The 25469-nt window shown below is 37.8% G+C and overlaps 1 protein-coding gene across 1 annotated transcript in view; it reads left to right on the top strand.

Annotated features, from left to right (window-relative positions):
- LOC141389901 (protein Skeletor, isoforms B/C) overlaps window positions 1-9934 on the top strand; it is a 187580-nt gene extending 177646 nt beyond the window's left edge. The window contains exons 11-12 of the mRNA XM_073962111.1: window positions 8281-8444; window positions 8510-9934. Of these exons, the coding sequence (XP_073818212.1) occupies window positions 8281-8444; window positions 8510-8689 (344 nt within the window). The 3' untranslated portion in view covers window positions 8690-9934. The remainder of the gene's footprint in view (window positions 1-8280; window positions 8445-8509) is intronic.
- The last annotated feature ends 15535 nt before the right edge of the window (window positions 9935-25469 follow it).

Here is a 25469-nt window from a genome sequence, read left to right as displayed (position 1 = left end):
ACGTTCCGAGACATCATCACTGATGCAGCAGCACGCCATATACTTGCTGGTCGAATACCCGAAGTGAGACCAAACTTCCCAGCAGAGGCGACGTGATGAGCTTCATTGTGACCCTAGAGTCAAAGAGCTGACATTGGATGTTAACAGGTTGGTCGTTCAGCATAAGCGGAACAAGTTAAAACGTCTGAAGAGTTGCAACAATAGATCCGAAATATGTGAATTGTGGGCATAGGTCACTTTCGAGCACTGGAAAGAAGGACGATAGGACCTGAGTTACGTTTAGGGACTTTCCGCTTACTGATCCGAAAAGCTGCGCAAGTTATTTTCATCGATAGTTTGTCGAACATCCGGGAGAAGAGAACTATGTCGCATCAGATATCTTCCTGCCGAGAAAAAAGGAAGATAGGAAGCGAAGAGGTGTGAAATGTAATGTACTACGTTGCATTAGGTCCCTTCCATGCAATCCAATTTACAATGGATGATGTTGCGAATGTCATCAGGAACGCTATATCATCCGAGATGTTGGGCTCTGATGTAATCTCCATGGTGATGCTGAAACAGCAGGATTTGACGGGAGTCGTGTATCTCACTAAAGTTCTTAAGCTGTCGTTTGCCACCCACATCTTTTTCAAGGTCTTAAAAGTGAAAGGTGAATCGTACAGACCGATTTCGCTTTTGTCGCCCGTAGCAAAGACCCCCGAGGCTTTAGTCATCCCCAGCGTCAGAAATAGCTATCCACTTGCCGATCATCAGCATGGGGTCCGTAAGCATCAAACACTACACGCTGTTCCAGGTCATCGATCAGACTACCCTCAGGTCAAGTTTCAAACGTTGAATAATCAATTAAATTTGTTTAATTCAGGAACGAGATGTTAAAGCCCGGTAGAGTGAAACAGGAAGTTCCCCAATATGGGTTCATATCTTCGGAACTGTTTAACCTCAACCTCTCCTGTATTCCACCGCCTCCATATGGCATTGAGATCGTAACGTATGCTGTTGATTGTAGATCTCGGCTTCGAGTACCTTCTCTAAAGCCATTTGTGAAAGCCTGATTAAGTCTACCGCCACTATGTTTACCACATAGACGGCAAAGGTGAGAACTGAGTTGGATGTCACGGTCGATGATAGCAGAATTTCGACCACAAAATACCCCAAAATTCTAGGAGTCACATTCGACTGCATGTTCAAGTCGAACGTGCATGCTACAGCTATATGCTGAGATGTAGAAACAAGGTCCTCAAATTCCTAGCCGGCAGCACTTGGGGTTGTGCCAATGAAACATTGTAAACTACACATAGCGAGAAAAGTCGATCTGTGGTAAGCTGGTACCATTTTGGTCCGCGAACAGAAGTGCAAAGCGATGAAATAATACTCAAACCTTTCCGAACGCCGCACTGAGAACTGCAACAGGGTGCCATCCCATGTCCTCAGTGTATCATTTGATCAATGGATCTATGACATGCTCTCGTTACAGTACTTGCTCGGGTGTTACCGTGACAGTCATCTTAAACACCATATGGTGAATAGGACCCCCGACACAGACATGTGAGGAGCGATCTTTATGATCCGGAAAGGGAGATCCTACGTTACGGAGATTACCACTAGATCAGCAAGCCTATCAGGAAGGTTTAAATAGCATTACACAGATGCAGTCGCTGATGGCATAAACAACTATCGTGTGAATGCGGTCCTCGAAGAACATGCCCCATCTATCGCAGCTGATGAGCGTCAGCTGCCTCGATAAACCTGAGTAGTTTTGGCCCAATTATCCTCGGGATGGTCTGAATTCATATAGGTCAAGGCTCGATGACAACGTGAAAAACATCTGCCCGGACTGCGGCACAGGCCCGAACGACACACTACACCTTTTCTATTGCACTGCCAAACCTAATCAAATAACTCTAATAGATAAGTGATTACATTCTTGGCACACACACTCCTAGAGCTGGATATAGACCCAGAACCAGATTAAGCGGAAAATGAACGTAAAAATAAAATAAATACACTGTTTCAACAACAAGAACAACAACAAATTCACCGACATTGCAGACTGTATAAGTCGGAGAAACATCATGGTGGCCGCGATTCATGACATGAAGCTCGCCGTCAAATGTAGTTGGCAACGGTACAATGGCTCATCCAGCTGTTTCAGCTTTACCATGCATATCCCATCAGGTCCCAGTGCTGTGGATTATTAAGTGTTCCTTATGGCATAACATCATCCATTGTAAGTTGCGGTGGTTCCTCCTCGACAGGAAGAGATCTAATGGAACCTTGTACCAATTGAAATAATTTGCGGATCAGTCAGCGTAACACCGCCAAAGGTGACTAAGGCCGTATTTTCCTTCTTTCTAGAGTGACTTAACCGTTGCCCACAATTCACTAATTCCGACTGCAATGTTGCAACTCTTCAGATATTCACTTCCAATGTCAGCCCTAACTCTGGAGTCACTAGTATTGGCGCGATAAAGCTCATCAGGCTCAGTTGCTAGTCCCGTCGCCTCTGTTGGGGAATTTGGTCTCTCTTCAGTAACATTCTTTCTGCTATCCGATCTGCTATCAGAAGGCTTGGACAGTTCTCTGAAGCGGTGATTAGTGAACTCTCTGAAACTAGGCCAATTAGCTTTCCCATGATTGAGGTGATGAAATCGGGCGGTCTGCTGTTGAAGACAATTATGGGGAGATCGTCTAACCCCTTGAGAAACGAGGGGTTGCCTGGTGACGTAATTTGTCAGACAAAGTGGCATGATTTTTATATCTGTTGAAATGTGACACTCGCTCTCCGCTAATTCTGGTAGGGGCGTTCACATTGACCCTGCATTACGTAGAGTTATCACTTCGTTTAGCCAGCACTAAACACCTCTGATCGTTTCCGAGAACCGAATGCCATAACTCATGATAAGCACTAAGGTCTCCCAAGACAAGACGGTTGTCACCTTCTAAAAACGGACTAATGTTGGGCCTATAACCTGGAGTACAGCTATTTATCGGCGCGATGTTAACGTTACGCGACTCTAACTCGACAGTTCCACACCTGACTTCTACTCCTATACATCTATGCACGGGTTATTTAAGACAGGTTCAAGCTGGAGAGGTCTTTATTGAACCGACTGGTGCAATAGCAAAGCAAATCTATCAATGCCACTTCTGGTGCGACTCTTCCATAGTTTGCGTCGCAACAATGCTGCAGTTGTTGTTGAGATGGGTTTCTCGCACCTTCACGGCCATGATATTGTTTCGACTTTGGAAATCCACTATTTCCTCGATTTTACCTCGGATTCCATTACAATTAAATTACAAAAACGAAGCATTTTCTGGATTGGAACATCAACGGCTGATGTTAGGTGCTGCGTGTGCGGCTGCTGTTGGGGTGACTGCAGAAGTGTCTCGTGTTCACGTAGCATGCATCAACATAGTCCCTGTCGTAGCGGCTCACTGACATCTATTACGTCTCACTGAAGTTTGAGTGTGGTGGATGCCGTTGTTACAAAATGAACACATCCTTGAAACTTTTTTCCATTAGCATACACTCGATATTGCATTAACACCTGTCCGTAAAAAGGGTTTGTTCTCGTTGGATCCAGCACAAGTTCACAGTTGCTAAAAAAGGCTCATGTCTATTGGTGCAAAGAAAAACGATCGCGGTACTTCAAAAGACGTTTATAATATCGTCACATGTAACGTCACATGGCATTGATAGATTTGCTTTGCTATTGCACCCGTCTGTTCAATAAAGGTTAATGTGAACGACCCTACCAGAATTAGCGGAGAGTGTCACAGTTCAACAGATACAATCATCATCAAAATGACGTCAGTTTTTATCGCCGAATCCGAACGGAGTTGCAGAGAAGTTTTGCATGTCTAAAATACGCCGAAAATGTAAGCCAGTATTACACTGTGCAACATTTTTAAGGTGATCTTGTGCAAACAATTCGAATTCAGGATTTTTTGAAAGTACAGACCCAAACGACAAGAAACCCTAGTTTGGTTTTGTTGTGTCAGATCCAGCTCGGATTTTATGGCCCCATCTAAACATGGTTAAATATTGAGTTTTTAAAGAAATTCGGGGCTATATCTCTGAAACCAATGCGAATCTTCTTCTGACCTCTGAAGCAAATTTGTAGATAAGGACAAGGATAACATATTTGGAGAATTAATGAACTCGAAAAACTACATTTATTGCCTCAAATTTTAAAATATATGCAAAAATTACACAATTTTTATACATTTCGCACCGTATCTCCAAAACCGTTAATTTTTTCTGAACATTTTCTTTTGGAAAAATATTCCCTGGAATGTTATACACAACTCTTCAGAACATGTCATTGCTGTAAAATGCCTCTATGCCGTTGTTTTCAGTACATTTTTCAATGACGATTTAATAAAAATGTCAATAATGTAGTGAAATCCGAAATGCGAGAAAAAACTGTTGGTGTGAACTGTGTTTGAAATACGTGTTGTAAAAGATATGATGCAAAATACCGCTGAAACAACATGAAGTAAGCATTTTAGAGTTTCAGAATGTTCTGAAGAATTGTTGAGAACTTTATTTGGAAGATTTTTGCAGAATGTTACTTGATTCAACTCCCAATAGTTTAGCCGATACTGACCAGAATTTCAGCAATTATGTAAAATTTTCTATATTTAATAGATTTTGATGCCCTAGATGGAGTTTTTCTTATGTGTTTTTTTCAAAAGATAAGTTCTACTAGTTTAGGGCTACAATATTGATAAGGACAGCAAGGCCAAATTCCCATTCGTTTCTGAGATAAAGGCCTGATAAATTCAAAAAAGTGTAGATTTAGCCCGGTTTAGATGAGGCCATAAAATCGGAACTGGATCTGACAGGACAAAACCCTACTAGGGTTTTTATAGTCTAAATCATAGCCGACCAAGAAGAGCGAGCGCTTAAATTGTTTATGTGTGGGTAAAATTACACTGACAGAACAGGGTGATGATTTTCATATTGAGTGTGAAATGAAAAATATATTGTTGGCGCGTTCGCTTTGTATGACTTAAATTAAAAATAATATAAATAACTTCATAATTTGAAAAGTATTTTTCTTCATATGTTAAATTTTTTGAGAGAAAAAACAAATTGTATATAAAAATGATTTTTTAAGACTTTCTAAGCATACATACATTTTTTATTGTTGCATTGCAGACGAGGCATTCTGCGTCATTAAAAATATTAATACAAAACAAAAATCATTTTCAAATTCTTCCCTCCACATATTTCCTGTACAACTGCAAAATCTTTTCTGTGTACCCAAAAATAAACAAATAAAGCGGCATCAACCTGCTTGCATGAAATTCAGTACAAGACTGAAGTAAAAAAATCAAAACATTTGCTCTCTTACTTTGCGTTCGGGTCGCGTGTGTGTGATTTGCCGAAAAACTTCGTAACCAAATCAATACCCACGAACGGGTTTGGTCTAAATATGTACTTTCAAAAAATGTCTACTAGAAGTTGTTTGCATTTTCAGTGTTGCATAGTGTTACACTGAGGGGATTTGCCACCGCCGAAAATTTGTATGTTCCGGTCAGTGATTGAACCGCAGATCTTCAGAGTTGATGTGCTTACCACTGCATCACGTGGCTTCCGCCGCTCACTATATACCTGCTGGTCAAATAACCAACCTCTGGATGAGCCGGGAGTTGGGTACCTTATGAAAATTCTCAATCTGTCGGTAGCCACGCACATCGTGCTCCAAGTCTTAACAATGGACAGGGTGGTCGCTCTACTCAAGCCAGGCAATGATGCCAGCAGCGGTGAAACGTTCAGATCGATTTCGTTTTTGTCGTCCGTAGCAAAGACTATTGAATCGTTATTCCTTTACAGCTTCAGAAATAGCTATCCCGTTGCCGATCATTAGCATGGGTTCCGTAAGCTACACAGAACTACAACTCTTCACACATATTAGTGGAGGACTCAATCAGAGCAAGTCGTACGATAGGATAGTCAGTGTTGGTGTCGCCCGACGTATCAAAATCCTTTGATGCTGTCAATCATACCACGCTATTTAAGGACATTTATCAACTTATCGTAATGCCAAGTTTGAAACGTTGGATAATCAATTCGTATGTGAACCCAAGTCGTACGGAGTCCCGTAGAGTGAAACAGGGAGTTCACCAAGGCAGGATAATATCTCCGGGACATATTAACTTTTGCCGTTTCGGTATTCAACCTCCTCCAGATGGCATTGAGATAGTTACGTATGATCTTGCTGGCAGGTGTCTATCTGATGTAATTTTGAAAGGCTGAATTCCTATTTGCTCGACCTTACCAGTTTTTTTCTGCGCGAGGAATATGCAAATATCCGCCACTGAGTCTATGGCTACTCAGTTCACCACATGGACTGTGGAGATGAGCACAGAGTTGATTGTCCTGGTCGACAACTAACTACCACAAGATCCTAGGGGTAACATTCGACAGCATGTTCAAGCTAAGATGTAGGAATAAGGCCCTCAAGTTCCTGACCGGCAGCACTTGGGGTGCAGATATGCAACAGGGTGCCTCCTCATGCCACCACTAGACCATCTTCATCATAAGCATTCCTGTCACAATCTTGTGGACAGGCTTCCTCCATCCAGACACGTGAGGAGAGATCGCATGACCTTAAGCATAATTTTTGTGGGCGATGATGTGGATATCCTCTCTAGCTGCTTGTTGTCCAGCAGCTTTTGGACAACGTCGACTTCATCTACGTCGTCTTATTCATTTAGGACATGTGGCCGTAGGATTTTAACTTTGGCCTCCCGTATGCCAAAGAACAGCATGTTTCCCGGTCTCTGCAATGCCTCCGCTTTGGCTTCTGTTATCGAGAGAACTAGGCTCGTTATGTTGTTAGGTGGCTTGGTGGCGATTACGTCCACCACTCCACGACCACTCGTCAATTGGAACACCCTTGTTCACATTCGCCAGACCTTTCAGCAGCTTGGGGTTGTCGCATTTGATCCTTGGCACGAGGTTTCATTGGGATTTTTCTCAGATTCACGCTGATGTCGTCCCAAGCATCACTAAGCTTAGCTATGCATTTTTTTCCGAAACCCTTTGAGAACTCGTTCATGCATTTGAGGGCCTTGTAAGCATGATGTACCTCGATATAGTTAAAATGGGGGACAGGAGAATTTTCGTTTGTAAGAACGTGTTCCATAACTTGTTCGGACAACTTAGTTCCAACATTAACCCAGTTCTTTCCCTTTGCATTCTTGTCGTTAGTAACAGCAACCATCAGATTGTCGTTGAAGGTCATTTTATTGTTGAAGATGTGGTTGAATTGTGCTTTAGTTTCTCCCTCTTAGCGGGCTGTCCAGGACAGTTCTCGTTTGGAGGTAGATACACGATCGTCGTTTAGCTTTCTCGCAATCGTCGATAATTCTAGTTAAGTGAGCTTGTCCGCGTCATCCCGTTCGTTCACTGCATTATTTGCAGCATTCTTGGCGATCTTTTGTGGTCCAGTTTATGGCGACATAATTGTTTTTCATGGACAAGCTTATGCTTCCCAAATGCTCTAAAAAATCTCTCGGTGGCCAATTAAAGTGCCAGGCGAGCACGTCAGCTATGGAAAGGAATGAATGACATTTGAACATCGTTTATAATATCGTCACATGTGACGAATCATGGATCTAATCCCATGAGCTCGAAACCAAACAGAAATCGACCATGAGGGTCTTCGTAGACGAGCCAAATTCAACGAAAGGTGTTCATTGAGGAAGCCCTTCGAAGCAAATGGTCGTATGTTTCTTCGGCTAAACTGACCATGTGGTGACTATACGGCTTGAGGAACGTACGACGGTTAATTCTGAGTGTTATATCACAATGTGTTTGCCTGAAGTCTTCGGAGAAATTCGAAAAACGAATAATGCGAGCTCTCACACATCGATTCCAACAAGCGCCTTATTGACCGGACAAAACGTGAAATCGATGGGGCATACGCCATACAGTCCTAACTTGGCACCCAAGGACTTCTTTTCATTCTGAGACGTCAAGAAAAAAGGCGTGGTCAACGTGGTCGTCACCAGAAGATGCTGTTGAAACGTTAGAAAACCATGTTCTGGAGGTGTCTCATTTGGAGTGAAAAAAATGCTTCAAAAGTTAGTTTTGTGCATGCAGAAATATATTAATCATGCTGGAGGATACCTTACAAAACAATAATACTATTTTTTAGGATAAATATTAACGTTTTCATTATTAGACCAAAAACTTTTCTAGTGGCCCTCGCATTTCTGTTGTTTAAGTTTTAATAATTTGTCTCCTTTTTTAATTTTCTTGTTTAGCTGGTCGCTATTGTGAATGGGTCCACAATACCATTGATCGTTCGGCCGAAACGGAAACCTTTGAGGAATATATGAAAACTCTGACATTGGTTTGTGAAGAGGGTGAACCGGGTTATCTTAATTGGACAGTGCCAATGGACGCACCATCTACATTGTATTATCAGGTGAGAGAATTTCTAAGAGAAAGTAAAAAAATCGAATTTTCTAACCTTTCATTTCCACAATGCAGTGCTTTACCCACAACAATTTGGGTTGGAAAATCAATGTGGTGGATAGTGGAGCCTCAAGAGGAGTACTGATAACAGCAACAACAACATTGTGGTATGCTGTTGTTATGGCTTTGGCAGCCATTGGCTTTAATTTGGCGCTGACACATAATCAGGGTCTGGCACGTCGTCGTATTGCCTGATAGTAATCATCTGGGAAAGGATGCAACTTTTTTGTTTCTTTAATTTTGTAATTTATCAGAGTTTTTCACATTTAAAAAAAACCAAACAATTTGTTTATTTTTTTTTTAAATATTGTAACTAATTTTTGTTTTTGCTAGATAGGTGAAATTGGCAAATGTTAAATGAACGAAGATGATAATGATGACAATAATAATACTAATAATTATAACAAGGAAGAAGACAATAATGACAATAATGTGTTAAAGGGGCGGGAAGAAAATCGTTAATTATGAATCCAATCCAATTGAAATTAATTTTTGAATCTCACAGCAGAAATAAACAATTTCATAAAATGGCAACTGGCATCAATTATTAGATTTTTAGGTCTTTGGCTGAAAACTGAAAACAAAAACAAAAATTCAAAATTTAAATATTCTCCAATAAAAAATAATAATTAACATTAATTACCAAAAGACAAGCTAACAAACACAACAGAATAAATAGCATATCAAACTCTGATAAATTATACACAAAAATTTATAATTTTTCTTTTAACAAATTTATAACAAAAAATGTTAAGCCAGGCTATAATAAAAACAATTATTATTTTTTTAAAACACATTTCTAGAAGAAAACATATCTTGACAATAATTTTACTAAAAACAAAAAATCAAAAAGAAATTGAACGAAAGATTTATTGAAACATAAATGGAATGATGCACAACTCCTTACATAAATACATAAACAATGATGGGTCTTAAAATTTCTATTACATACATGCATACATAAATAATGTGTATAAATAACAATAATTACATATAAATATAGTAAAAAAAAACATTTTTTTATTATTTTTTTCTTTTCTAAATAATTGTAAACTTCAGCATGTAAGTCGTTATATCTATCTACAAAATATATAAATACATACATTTTTTAATGTTTCTTATAATTTTGTTAAAAAAATATTTGTAATGTCTAACATTTCCATTTTTTATTTTTTTATAAATCAAATATTTGTGCTCTGTTTTTTGTAGTAATAAATAATTATAAAAAAATTCAAAACTCTGTACAATGTTTACTTAAGATCAAATTATTAAATAATAATAATAATGACAATAATTTTTGTAAATATTAAACACAAAAATCAGAAACAAAAAACTGTAATTCCCTGACAATAAACTCAATACTTAAGACAATAACAATAATTATAATTAAGAACAAAAACAAAAAATAAATAAAGTACTGTGCTACAGTCTAAAACCAAAGTATGAGTGCATTCAAATATCATTTTTAAGACTCTGATAAAATTGTTGTTGCCATTCAAATAAGAACTACTCAATTTATAAATTGTTATTATTTTGGACATGTAAAAGGGAACTGAATCCGAGATTACTCCTTGTTTTGAGAGATAAATCGACGAGTCAAATCACTCTAGGTCCCCATACAAACTACTGTGAAAAATACTTCGCTTAGAGAGTACGGGTTAACGTTAACCGATCTCAATCAAATTTTATATTTAAGCTTTGGGTCACTCTAGGCTACACCTAATGTTTATACATTCAGCCTTATGGCCAAAGAGAGATCAACATATGTCCCACCTAAGTAATGATTTAAGACCCCACATATAACCAAATTCGTTTCAGAATATTTGGAGTCGATTTAGCCATTTGCAGGCTTATGCATTCCTTTTAACCGATTTGTATCAAACTTTATACATCCTTACGTTAATTCCAAACTCATATCAACTTTTAAGATGGATTTAGTTGGTCAACCGCACTTACATTATTAGGACTCACAATGACTTACGAAAGGAATGAAATGGTGGTGGATTCTTCTTCTTCTTTATTTGCGAATCCGATATTCGGATGTAAAGCGATCATACAATATTATTGTTTACATGTTTTAAAATGAATTTCAAATATAGATATTATCTAGTTGTAGTTAAGTTCTCGATTTTTAGCGGCATTTAGTAAGTTGGTTTCATCTCTGTATCCCGTCCAGTCTTGAATGTTTTTTAACCAATATATCTCTCTCCTGCCTCTGCTTCGGCTTCCTTCTAGTTTCATTTTTTTTATAATATGTTGTAGAAATTTGTATTTTGTATTTCTCATAAGGTGACCCAAGTATGAGATTTTTCGGGATTTGACAGTATGTAGGAGTTGTCTTTCCTGGTTCATTCTTCTCAGTACTTCCCGGTTTGTTATGTGAGCAGTGTATGGTATCTTCAAAATTCGTCGATATAACCATATTTCGAACGCTTCGATTTTCTTTTCATCTGCACTTTTAATTGTCCACGTTTCAGCTCCATATAATAACACAGACCAAATGTAACATTTCGTGAATCGAATCTTTGTTGCTAGACTTATCTCGTGATTTGTTAGTACGTTCTTATATTTGAAAAATGTGTCTCTGGCCATCTCCACTCGACGTTTGATTTCGTTTGATGTATTCCATTTGTCGTTTATTAGAACACCAACGTATTTGAAGTTCTTTACACGTTCGACAGTCTCGTTCTTTATTTGTAGTGTTGTATCAAGAATCAAATCGTTTCTACTGACAACCATATATTTTGTCTTTTTTTATATTTATCCTGAGACCATATATTTCGCTTGTGTGTGTCAGTTTTTGTAGGAGTTTTTGTAAATCAGATATACTGCTAGCAAGTATGGTGGTATCATTGGCGTATCGTATATTATTTATCATTTTGCCGTACATTTTTATGCCCATGCGTTCTTTTTCAATTGATTCACGAAATATTCGTTGGGAGTATATATTGAAGAGGAGCGGTGATAATATGCATCCTTTTCTAACACCGTTGGATATGAGAACTTCGTCTGTCAATTCGCCGTTTATTTCAAGTCTCGCCGTCTGGTTCCAATATAAACTGCGTATGCATCTAATTTCCTTTTCTTCAATTCCAATATCTCTCAGTATGTCAATCATTTTATCATGTTGGACAGTGTCGAATGCCTTTTCGTAGTCTATGAAGCATATGAACACATCCTTATGAACGTCTCTACATTTTTGAACAAGTACTTGAAGAGATAATAGAGCTTCCCGGGTACCCATACCTTCTTTGAATCCGAATTGGGATTCTCCCATAGCAATTTCACATTTAGAGTATATTCTCGTGTGTATTATTCGAAGAAAGATTTTTAAAATATGACACATGAGACTAATTAATCTGTATTCACAGCATTTTTTTGCATTCGACTTTTTTGGTATCGGTATAAAAGTTGATATTAGCCAATCGTTTGGGTATTGACCTGTGTCATATATATAGTTAAACAGGCGGACAATCAATAACACATTGTTTCCATCTATAAGTTTTAAAATTTCAGATGGAATTTCGTCAGGTCCAGTTGATCTCTTATCTTTCAATGATAGAATGGCATATTCCACTTCTGATTTAGTGATTGGGTTTCCAGATAGATTAGCATTTCCGTTGTGTTGGTATATTGAGCGTCTATCGTCGGTAAATAGTTGTTCAATATAGTTTTTCCATGTATTCTTTATATGTACTGTCTCAAAAATTTGTTGATTGTTATTATCCATCAGTAGTGTTGGCGATGTTCTCCTATATATCCCAGCGGCTTCTTTTAACTTTTTATGTAAATTAAAATCGTCATGTATGTATATGTTGCAAATGTTCGATCTCTTGACATTTTTGATTGAGCAGGGAATTTTTGGCAGCTCTGGTTGCTGTGCGAATCTCTTTATTGATCTCCCAATAGCGTTCGTAATTAACATTTTTATATTTTCTTCGTTCCTCTCTTAGTTCCATAATCTCGTTGGTCATCCATTCCTCTTGGGTTCTTCTTGTGTGGGTTCCTATGTAGCTTTTTGTTACTTTACATATCGCATCCTTCACCTTGTTCCATATATTATCTGCATCGTTTGCATCGATATCTTCAAGTTTGTTGTTTATTTGTTCTTTTATTTGGATTATTGTTTTTTATTCAAATTTGTACCACAGACCATCCGTATTACAGAAGTGTATTTATATTCTCACTGGCCTCCATGTTTCGTTAGGTAACGTCCCGAATGTTGGAAAACACCAACTAAACCCGTATTTTGTCCACGGACATACTTACTTAGCTGGCCCATTACAGAACATTTGTTCCATAGGCCGAACTAAGACAAGATCTCCAATTCTCTCTATTTGTTGCTTCGCACTCTGGAATACCGCGCCTTTTCATCTCATCGTCCACTTGTTTGCGCCATCAATTCCTTGGCCTGCCAATTCTGCGTCACCACCAAGCGGTCCGTATTTATACGCCTTTTTAGCGGGTTCATCATCGCTCATTCTTATGATATGGCCTAGCCAACGCAATTGCTGCATCTTGATACGTTTAACAATATTGATGTCGTTGTATAGCAGATACAGCTCGTGGTTCATGCGACGTCGATATTCACCGTCAACGCAGATTGGTCCGTAGATCTTTCGAAAAAATTTTCTCTCAAACACACCAAGCACTGTTTGATGAGATGTGGCTTTGTTTTTAAATTGCTTACTTAAACCAAAGTAGCATCTGTTGGCCAATACAATTCTTCTTTTTATTTCACAACTGATGTCGTTTGTTGTGTTTACGGAGGTGCCGTGGTAGACGAAGTCTTTTACTATCTCAATATTATAGGAACCAGCTTCCACAGTCGGTCCGAGCTCAATGGACGCATTGCGCGTCGACACAATCAACTTGGTCTTCTCACCGTTTACCGCCAGACCCACTTTAGCAGATTCTCCTTCGACCTATATAAAGGTATCAGGTACTTTTTTACTGATCGGCCCATGATGTATATATCATCAGCATAAGCGAGTAACATGTGAATATTGGTGTAGATTGTGCCACTTCTTTTGACGTTTAAAACAAAAAAAAACATTGTTCCACAACATCCCATACGGGACAAGGGAGACTTCTCTCATATCAATGAGTGCACCCCGATTCATATTTAGCTCAATGATATGGGACCTACTGTTTATCGCCGAGTCCGAACGGCGTGTCTTAACACACCACTTATGGAGAAGTTTTTCAAGGCTGAAATACTCAGGAAATGTCGCCAATATTACTGAGGGGTATTTTGCCACCGTTGAAAAAATGTTTGATGTTGCTTGGCCGGGGAATCGAACCCCCGACCTTCTGCGTGCAAGGCGGGCGTGCATACCATTGCACCACGGTGGCACCCTTTTTTGGCGTTTGCCTCTCGTATAACCTTTTCCAGCAGGACTTTGAAGAGATTAGACGAAAGGCTGTCTCCTTGTCTGAATCCTCTTTTGGTACCAAACTCTTCTGAGAGGTTCTTTCCTATTTTAACTGAGGACCTCGTGTCAGTTAAAGTCATTTTTTCACTTGCATAATAGATCATAAAGCTCGATTAAAAAATTAAAAAATTAATCTTAAAAAATGATCTTCGCCCAAAAAGGCAAAAAATTTTCAAATAAATAAAATCAGCTGAGACAGGCTGGGGTTTGAACCCACGTCCTTGAAAAACACAGGAAAAAAGTGTTGTCACGGCGTGTTAGCGTTCAGAGCCAAACTCATAACTTTCAAAGGCAGCGCTAAGCGTTTGTCATGAAAGCACAACTAAATGGGAAAATCCTCATTGTTGTTGTAAAATACAAAACAAAAATGCATTTGAAAGAAGAAAAGTTCGAGGACATCGAAGCCGCTCCACATCCGATATGTCTGAAGAGTCTTTACGGAAGACGAAACATGCATGTCACATAGTGGTGGGTGTGTGGGTTCGAATCGTCGGCTTTCCTTTTTCACTTGCATAATAGATCATAAAACTCGATTAAAAAATTAAAAAATTAATCTTAAAAAATGATCTTCGCCTAAAAAGGCAAAACATTTTCAAATAAAAAGCCGCATGAGCTTTGCGGGGATACCAAATTCAGACATGGCTTGAAATACCTTTGAACGCAGCGGTCTGTCGAAGGCTGCTTTATAATCGACAAAAAGGTGGTAGGTGTCGACCTGCATCTCTTGGGTCTTCTCCAGGATTTGCCGCAGGGTAAATATCTGTTCAATGGTGTACTTGCCAGGTCTAAAGCCGCATTGGTATGGTCCAATTATCTCGTTGACCATAGGCTTCAGTCGTTCGCACAATATCCCTGACATGATATTGTAGGCAATAGGGAGTAGACGTATGCCCCTATAGTTAGAGCATACAGACTTATCTCCCTTCTTGTGGACGGGGCACAGGATACTCAGGTTCCACTCGTCGGGTACTCGTTCTTCCTGCCAGATGGTGCTAACTAGCTGATGAATACACCTTATCAGCATGTCGCCTCCGGTTTTGAACAGCTCGGCTGGTAAGCCATTGGCTCCTGCTGCCTTATTATTCTTCAGCCGATTTATTGCTGTCTTTACCTCATCTTGGCTGGGCGGTATACATTCAATACCATCTTCTGGGATTGGGACTGTGGTATCTTCGTCGTCTTCGCTGCTATTGGATACCAACAGTTTTGAAAAATGTTCTTTCCATATACTGAGTATACTATCTGTATCAGTTACCAAATTGCCTTGCTGGTCTCTACAGGAGGATGTGAAGGTACCAAAGCAATCAGTTTGATGCTTGACTCTTTGGTAGAATTTTCGGACTTCATTCTGGCTCCTGTACATCTCTATTTTTTCACAGCCAGGTGCCCTTATGAATATCGAGATGATTAAATCTGGTACTGCTAACTACCATGTTTTTTGCAGCTGCAAAGTCTATCAGCCTCATACCGACTGTTGGGCCAAAGATATTCTCCTTTCCAATTTTGGCATTAAAATCGCCTAGAATGATTTTAATGTCATGGGCAGGGCAACGGTCATATGTTTCTTCTAAGCACTCGTAAAATATACCTTTGGTCTGTCCGTCCTTTCCTTCAGTGGGAGCATGAGCGCAAATAAAGCTGACGTTGAGGAATTTAGCTTTAATTCGAATTGCAGCAAGTCTTTCATTCAATGGGGTGAAGCTTGATACCAGATGTTTTAGCCTCCGACTAACTACGAATCCGCAACTAAACTCATGCTTTACGTCATGGCAGCTATAATACAGTGCGTCACCTTTAGGTGTTGTTGTGACGCCTTTCCCAATCCTTCGTATTTCCTGTATGGCAGTTATATCGGCCTTGTACTTTTCAAGTACGTCTGCCAATGCGAACACTGCACCTTCTCTATAAAGAGTGCGAACATTCCAGGTGCAGATTCGCAGATCATGGTCCTTAAAACGTTTATGGGGACATAAACGGACATAACATCCTCAATATTACAGAAGATGATTTTGTACGGGTTTTGGTATCTGTCCATGGCTGAACCATTTTCAAAATCGAAATATGAAACAGTTTTCAATATGCTTAAAATAAATTCCAAAATAAAATAACAAAACAAACCATGGTGCTCTTGAAACAAATTTAAATGGAAAGTGCTTACACCTGGGAAATTTTTGCGGATTCTGAAACTACAATGTTCATAGATGAGTAAAATCAAAAAACAAAAAAAAAATCGCCGGAGCACTTTTTTAAATAAATCGCGATTCAAATTGACATTTTTTAAGTTTTCACGATTTTGCTTGGAAACCGCAAGTCCTACCCAAATTGGGCTAAAGAAAATGTTGTAACCATGAAAATTCTCTACAAATTGGCTTTTATGATATCTTCGTGGTTTTTAATGTTATTGAGATACAGAAGCTCAAATTAGGACAATGGATTGACTGTATCGCCTCTTTATAAAACAATGTCATGACTGCAATTTCCCAACTTAAACTTATATATTTCAAAAATGATACAGCCTATGAAAAAATTACGAAAGCCGATCTTGTAGAGAATTTTCATATTATTTAGTCTAATGTCGAAAGGACTTGCAGTTTTCACGCTATATCCAAAAGACCTAAGAAAAAAGTCTGAATATTTGATCTGAACCTCTACATCTCAAAACCTAGGAAAATATCAGTCAGCCAATCTTGTACAGAATTTTCACATCTACAACATTTTCTTTAGTCCCATTTCGATAGGACTTGCGGTTTCCAAGCAAAATCGTGAAAACCTAAAAAAATCTAAAAATGTGATTTTTTGTCCGCGATTTATTTAAAAATCCCTCCAGCGATTTTTTCTTGTTTTTTTGATTTTGCTCACCTATGAACATTGCTGTTTCAAAATCCGCAAAAACTTCCCAGGTGTAGCGGTTTTCACTTAAAGTTTGTTAAGGCGCACCATGTATGACATTGTTGTATAAGGTAGCGATACAGTCAATGCATTGTCCCAACGAAATTATTATAAAGTTCAATCTTGTAGAGAATTTTCAAAGCTACAACATTTTCTTTTGGCCCATTTCGATACGACATGCGGTTTCTAAGCAAAATCGCGAAAACCTAAAGAACCCCTAAAAATGTCAACTTGAATCGCGATTTATTTAAAAAGCGCTCCGGCGATTTTTTTTGTTTTTTTTTTTTTTTGATTTTCCTCATCTATGAACATTGTAGTTTCGAAATCCGCAAAAATTTCCCAGGTGTAAGCACCTTCCATTTAAATTTGTTTCAAGAGCAATTGCGCCTACCTTCATAATATTCCCTGAAGATTACCTGATCGATTACCGGTTACTATCGAAAAAATCGATAACATTGCTTAATCGTTTTCGATCGAGTCTTGTCATGCCGTTTTTTATCGTGTCGAAAACTTATTCACGAGCAAATTCTCGATCGAATCGTATGTCGTAATAAGGCCCACACAAAATTTCGGATAAGTTTACTTTAGGACCTGCGCTCGAATCACTTTGATTTTTGTTGAAGCAACTTGCATTCGCTGCCACAACCACGACAGTAAAAGATTTTTCAGTGGTAAGTCCATACTTCTTGAGAAAACAGCCGGAAAAGTTGGAAAAAAACCTTATGGCACCATATCGCTCATGAGTTAACAACTTTACTTTATCTTGTGTCAAATTTTCATGTTGATATCTCTAAAACTCAAGGAGATACAGCTAATTTACCACGAGTTAGGTATAATTCAACAAATTAGTTTTTTTTTAAGTTTATGAAGCACTAAAACACTTCAAATCAAGCTTGATTTTGCACTGAAATTTAGCACAGATATTTGGCAAGCTGTTTTCAAAATATGGTCCAAGTAGTTATTTTATTTTTTGTGTAATAATCTTTTTAATTTGGGAAGTCAAATTTCAATCGCCAAATTAAAACGTGTTTTTCTCGAAAAGGGAGTTTTTTTAGATGTGTCACTCTTTGAGTAAATGAGCGATATGTAGTGGCTGGAGAGCACGACAACTCTCGAACTGATCAACCTATTTGGTCCAAAATTTGGCCTTCGTCATCTTTTGTCCAAACTTAATTTCAGTTCGGAGATGGACAATACCGATCCACAACTTCCGGTACTTCCCCTAATATTCAAAAATTTCAGTAAAATGGTAAGCACGATATCTCTTGAACTGGGTACCAATTTGGTCCAAACTTTGGATCTCCTAATATTTTGTCCAAATTTAGTTTAACTTCTAAAATGGCCCATATCGGTCCGCTCCTTAGGTACCCCCACAAAAGTTCAACCTTTCAGTCTAAGTGCAGTTTTGTGTCTGTTTGAAAATCCTTTGGAAATGTATACCGATGGACAAGTCTATGCTTCCTGGCATACTGGTCCAAAAGTTGTACGACGACCCACTGAAATGGCTAGTAGGCGCGATATCTATCGAAAAACAAGTAAAAAAGTATCAGTCGGCTTTGTCGACAGAGATATACCCTCAGCCTATGTGAATTGAAACTTTCATCTACAGACAGATCGAATGTATTTAGGGTCTTTTTAGAATTTTGTGGCCCTTTTGTGGATTAGGATTAAAGTTCAAAAGTGTTGCGGCGAGAGTACTTGAAGGAATGGACCGACATACTCCTTTATAAAAGCGGATCTTATTTTGGGAGACATAATTATACCCTCAGCATTTATGCTAACACTTTCATACGGGCAAAATGTGCCTCATCGCAATATGGTTTTAGACCCCAAGTATGTTTGGTCGAAATGTGCTTCAGACACTTTGGAGTCGATTGAGCAATGTCCGTCCGTCTGTCTGTCTGTCAGTATGCCTGTCTGGCTGGCTGGAGCGCACGATAACTCTCGAACGGATGAACCGATTCGGTTCAAATTTCGGCTTTCGTAATATTTTGTCCAAACTTAGTTTAAGTTCGAAGATGGGTTATATCGGTCCACTTCATCCGGTACCTCCCCCACAAAAGTTCGAAAATGTTCGGAACATTTGTGCGCACGATAACTCTTGAAGGGAGTACCCGATGTGGTCCATACTTTGCACATCGTGGAATTGCTACCAGACTTAGATGAGGTTCTAATAAGGACTTAATCGGTCCAATCCTTCGGGTACCTCCCACACAAATTTTCGGAAAAGTTCAGACATAATGACATTTTAAGTACATAAGTTTTTATAATCAAATATGTTCAGAAAATTATAGCCAAAAAAATGGATGTCTGTTCCTTTTCGGTCTACACTATTATTTTCACTGTTTGTATGACGTCTATGCTCTCTTTCAACACCGTCAGCACTATATATTTTTCAACGGTTTTTAACGTTCCTTTAGTCAGTTTTAAATAGCACCAATACGTCACACAGTGTCACGACCGTGGCCAAAAATGGTAAAAACTAAATACTTCGTTGAACAAATTTATTGATGGGGAGTGATAGAAAACATATTAATTAAGAAGAATCTGAATTTTGGTACTGATACGTGAAGTAGTTTTTGCTATATGAGGATTTAAATCCGACAATTTTAGTTAATACCTATTTTTGTGTTTTTTTTTTTCTAAAATTAATAAATTATATTATGCGTTAATATTTAAAATTTAAAAATAGCGGTCGCTGCAAAAATGGTTCCTAAGTTCTCTTGGGATGTAATAAACTTGGCTACACCTTTGTTTGCATGTAAATATTAATCATATGGTGTTTACATTTACCCAAACATGTATTACTAAGTTTATTAATTTTCTGAAGCAAATTTTAAATTGAGTGGAGTGGGAAAAAAATTGTATAAAAATGTATATCGATATTTTTTGCTGTATGAGTAGTAAAAAGTGAGTACTTTAAATATATAAAGGTCCCAGCTGCAGAGGTTTGCAGACGAATGTGTCACTTCTCTTTTTCAGCGACCACCTCACTGAGAGGATACCCCCTTTTTAACAAATCGTTTTGCGGTGTTGGCTATAGCCCGAAAACGAATTAAACGATCATCATATATTTTTGTGGGCTTATTAAGTACCTAATAGTCTTGGTTTAAAACGAGAGAATTTTTAAAAATATAAATTTTTAAAAAAATTGTGAACAGCGAAAATCAAAATTCGATTTTTTACAAAAAATTGACCGTTTTTTGACCACTAATCGGTCAAAAAAATTGTTTAAAGGAAATTTCTCATATATAAAGACAAGAGTTTGATATATTCAATATGCTCACAAATAATATGAAGACTTAACACCAAATTTCAGTCATATCGGGTGGATATTGAGGCCACAACACTTAAAACACCGAAAATGAGGAGGCACGGTTCTATGGGGGCTATAGGAAGACGAGGACCTATACCGACATATTTCTGGTGGAAGGTTATAAGTCTCCTAACGGAGACTTAATACCAATTTTCAGCCATTTCGGTGTGATAATCAGGCTAAAACCTCCAAAATACCGAAAATCGGGAGGTACCGTCTTATGGGGGCTATATGAAGGCGTGGACCTATGCAGACAAATTTCATGGTGAAGGTATAATGCCCCCTGCGAAGACTAAATACCAAATTTCAGCAATTTCGGTGTAATAATGAGGCTAAAATCTTCAAAATACCGATAATCGGGAGGTACCGTTATATGGGAGCTATATCAAAACGTGGACCTAAGCCCACAATTCTCTGTTGGAATGTTTTATACCTCTGCCGAAGACTAACCACAAAATTTGAATACTTTCGGTTGATCATTGTGTCTTAAACATTCAAAATACCGAAAATCGGGAGGTACGGTTCTATGGGGGCTATATCAAAACGTGGACCGACCAAATTTTTGTCCTGAAGATTATAAGTCAATAATAGGTACGTGTACCAAAATTGATGCACCTACGACAACTCCTTCTATTTTTGGCCACAGTTAATATGAACTCGCGACATAGTGCGTCATAAACCAGTAAGGAAAGGATCAAACTCGGGCGGGGTCGACTATATGATACCCTACTCCACTGTGAATATGTAAAATATAAATCGGAGCTATATCCAAATCTTAACCGATTTCGATATAATTTGGCACAAATTTTTTCTTGACCGAATTCAGTCACACATTCCAAATATCACTGAAATCGGACTTATATAGTGCGTTTGGTAAAGCAAATACGCGAAATCGGCCGAAAATATATATGGGAGCTATATCCAAATCTGAACCGATTTCGATATAATTTGGCACATTTATTTCTAGACTGAATTCAGTCACACATTCCAAATTTCATCGAAATCGAAATGGTATAGAAAATACGTGAAATCGGCCGAAAACATATATGGGAGCTATATCCACATCTGAACCGATTTCGGTATAATTTGGCACATTTATTTCTAGACCGAATTCAGTCACACATTCAAAATTTTATCAAAATTGGACGTATATAGCGTGTTTGGTGCAGCAAATACGTGAAATCGAGCGAAAATATATATGGGAGCTATATCCAAATCTAAACCGATTTTAACCAAATGCAATAGCATTCTTCCTATGGCTAAAAAAAATTGAAGTCCCCAATTTTCACCTGAATCGGACAAAAAATGCGACCTGTACGTTGCGAACAAAAATACATGGACAGACGGACAACGGACGGAAGGACATGCATAAATCGACTCAGAAAGTGATTATATGTATATCCCCATAAGGAACTAGGGGTCTATTTCGTTTCCTTTTGTATGTTACATACAAATACACATGTTACATCATGGTACAATAATTTTACAGGTAGAGGCAAGTGTTGTTGTACAACACCCACATAGAAATTTGTTTTTGTAAGTAATAATAGTGTCACTGGTATTTGTAAACAAAACATAAAAAGTATCAATAAATAATTATAATTTCAAAAATAAATATTTTTAGATTTGGTTACATAAATATGAAAATCATGAAGTTAAATAAATTGAATTGAAATTGAATTGAAACAAGTAAAATGGTATCAGTCGGCTTTGCCGACAGAGATATACCCTCAGCCTGTGTATATTGAAAGAATTTTTTTTTCCCAAAAAACGTATGTATTTAGGGGTTTTTAAAAATTTTGGGCGTTTGAACCGACAAAAATGTTGATTAGGATTAAAGATCAAAAGTTTTGCGGAGGAGATACTAAAAGGAATGGAAATACATTGACCATTATGGAAGTGGATCTCCAGCCACTACATATGGTGCCATAGGAGTTTTCCACCCTTCGGGCTGTTTGCTCAGGAAGTATGGACTTGCCCCTAAAAAAACTTTTACCATCGTAATTGAGGCAGCGAATGCAAGTTGCTTCAACAAAAATCAAAGTGATTCGATATCAGGTCTTAAAGTGAACTTATCCGAAATTTTGTGTGGGAGGTACCGGATGGAGTGGACAAATATAGTCTATATTTCAACCTCATCTATATCTGGTAGGTATATTAGGATGTGTAAAGTCTGGTCTATACTTTACACATCCTAATATATCTACCAGATATACAGTTGCGTTCAAAATAATAGGAGCGCCCATACAAAAAAAGAAAATTGTCATAAAATATGGTTAAATTTACCCATTTTGGTTTATTTTGAATTTGTTTAACATTGTTGACATCCCAACAGTTAATTCATCAACAGAAATGTGGCAATCTGTTTTAAACTATTTACTGTTTACACCAACATTATAAATCGTGTTTAAAGTTTTTGTTCAAAAAAATAGGAGTGTGGAAGAAAAAGGACGAGAAAAATAGTTTTAGTTGAGTTTAGGATCAAAATTTTGAATATTTTCGTTAACAGTAGTAAATCCAATAGATTTTATGAGATTTGATTTCTGTTTGAAAACAAAAGTCCTTTGGAGGTAGCCAAAAAACAGGCGATAGTCCTTGCAGAATTTTTTTCCATAAATTGAGCACTTATTGGGCAACCCAATGGATTTTGTAGACAAAAGCTTTAACGATTAGATTTGTTTGATGCTATGGATGTTATCCCTAACAATATATAATGATTGGTATCCCATAAATTTGTGTATTTTGATCCTTGAGCCATGTTTAAGACAGTTTACATTAGCCCTTAAGGTAAGGATCGGCTAAATAAGCGTATCTATAAGGAATTTGTTCCCCAACCAAATAATATTTGGAAGTCCTTAGGATGCTAACCTTGTGTATGCAATCAATTTCGCTTCTATTCAAAAAATGTTTAAAATGTGAACGGTTGAAATGTACTTTGAACCATTTAGTGATAGGCAGGCTGGCATACGCCGCAATCTATTTTTCAATATAAACATACGTTTTTCACTCAAAAATACTTCATTTAGGTTAGTTTCATTAGAAAACTATTTATTATACGATGCAAAACCTAATAAAAATAATCTTAGGCCAACTTCAAAAGTTTGTCATTAAAGTTTCCTTCTCATCAAAGCGTTTTGAAAAATGTCTCATATGTGCCAATCATCCAATTATTCAAAACTGAACCATATAATGAATTCTGCGTGCAGTTAAGATGCTAAGGACCTCAAAACATCACTTGATCGAGACATTAATGCTTTATAGATACGCTTTTTTTAAACGATCCTTACGTAAAGAATTAATGGAAACCGGCTTTGACTTGGCTCAAGATTCAAAAAACACGAATTTCCGGGATACCGATCATTATATATTGTTCGAGATAACAGCCAGAGCATCAAAAAACTCTAATCACTAAAGTCCTGTCTACAAAATCCATTGAGTTACTCAATAAGTGCTCAATTTATGGAAAAAATCGCTGCAAGGACAATCACCTGTTTTAGGCTACCTCCAAAGGACTTTTGTTTTCAAACTGCCATCAAATCTCATAAAATCTATTGGATTCACTACTGTCAACTAAAATATAGACAATTTTGATCTTAAACTCAACTAAAAATATTTTTATTGTCCGTTTTCTTCCGCACTCCTATTTTTTTGAACAACAAATTTGAAGGCGATTTATAATGTTGGTGTAAACAGTAAATAATTTAAAACAGATTGCCACATTTCTGCTGATCAATTAACTGTTGGGATGTCAACAATGTTAAACAAATTTAAAATAAACCAAAATGGGTAAGTTTAACCATGTTAATTCGACCATTCCCTTGATGTGAATGAGCACTCCTATTATTTTGAACACAGCTGTACATCAGGTTCAAATATGGACTATATTTGTCCACTCCATCCGGCCACTCCCTTCAAGAGTTACCGTACGAACAATTTTTTCCGAACATTTTTGAACTTTTGTGGGGAAGGTACCTGAAGGAGTCGACCGATATGGCTTACCTTCAAAATTAAACTATGTTTGGACAAAATATTACTAAGGCCAAATTATGGACCGAATGGGCAGATCCGTTATGGACCGAATGGGCAGATCTTATCTTGCGCTCCAACCACCTCACACGGTGTCATAGGGGTTTTTTGCAACTTTCAGGCTATTTTCTTAGGAAGTATGGACTTGCCCCTAATGAAACTTGTACCGTCGTATGGAGGGCAGTGAATACAAGTTATTACAACAAATATTAAAGCGATTCGAGAGATGGCCCTAAACTGAACTTTTCGAAATTTTGTGTGGGAGGTACCCGCAGGAGTGGGCCGATTGAGTCTATATTGAAACTATATATAAGTTTGGTACACATTTCACGATGGGCATAGTATGGACCAAATCGGTTACTCCCTGCAAGAGTTATCGTGCGCACAAATTTTCCGAACTTTTGTGGTGGAGGTACCGGAAGGAGTGGACCGATATAGCCCATCTTCGAAATTAAACTAAGTTTGGGCATAGTATTACGAAAGCCAAAATTTGAACCGAATCGGTTCATCCGTTCGAGAGTTATCGTGCGCTCCAGCCAGACAGACGGACGGACATGGCTAAATCAACTCCAAATTGTCTGAAACACATTTCGTCCAAACATACTTGGGGTCTAAACCCATTATTTCGATGAAGCACATTTTGACCGTATGAAAGTGTATATACCCTCGTTAGCATAAATGCTGAGGGTATAAAAATTCGATGTCTGCTCCTCTTCGGTCTACACTATTTTGCTTTTCAATAGCATTTCTCAACAAAAGTTTTTTAACTGGAGCCATCGCAATCGGAGACATTTCAGGATACAGGTAGCACATAGTGCTCATTGTTTGTACGACGTCTATGCTGTCTTTCTACGAGTTCCTTTAATCGTTCTTCTAGACAGTTTTAACCCACTTAGCGCCGAGAATGTTTTTGCGAGAAAACTTATAATTGTTTTTGAAAATTGTATTTTTGAGACTTTCTAAGCATTTTTTTAACAAATAACTTTTTTCTCTAAAACGTATAGTTTTCCTGCAATCGGGCCTTCTTTTAAAAGTGCCAACAACGTTGGAGGGTAATATAGGTGTATCCTTATATGCCAATCCCTTGGTTTCTGATTGAAAAAATACTCTTACTATATTCCTAATATTCCCACTAAATATTACTAATAAATCCCTGAATTTATATGATTTTAACATTTATGATTAAATTTTTATCGCATATTTAAATTTTTCATCAAAAGTCGAAAATTACAGAAAAGTCGATTTTTTTAATAGCTTGGGTGTTTAGGACAATTTCGTGAAAATGCATAGGCCAAATGAAGCTTTATAA

This window comes from Musca autumnalis, unplaced genomic scaffold (genome assembly GCF_047663935.1).
Source record: "Musca autumnalis isolate F117 unplaced genomic scaffold, ASM4766393v1 scaffold_1, whole genome shotgun sequence".
Classification (NCBI taxonomy): domain Eukaryota; kingdom Metazoa; phylum Arthropoda; class Insecta; order Diptera; family Muscidae; genus Musca; species Musca autumnalis.
Note: the sequence above shows the minus strand (reverse complement) of the source record. Positions and strands in the feature narration are given on the sequence as shown.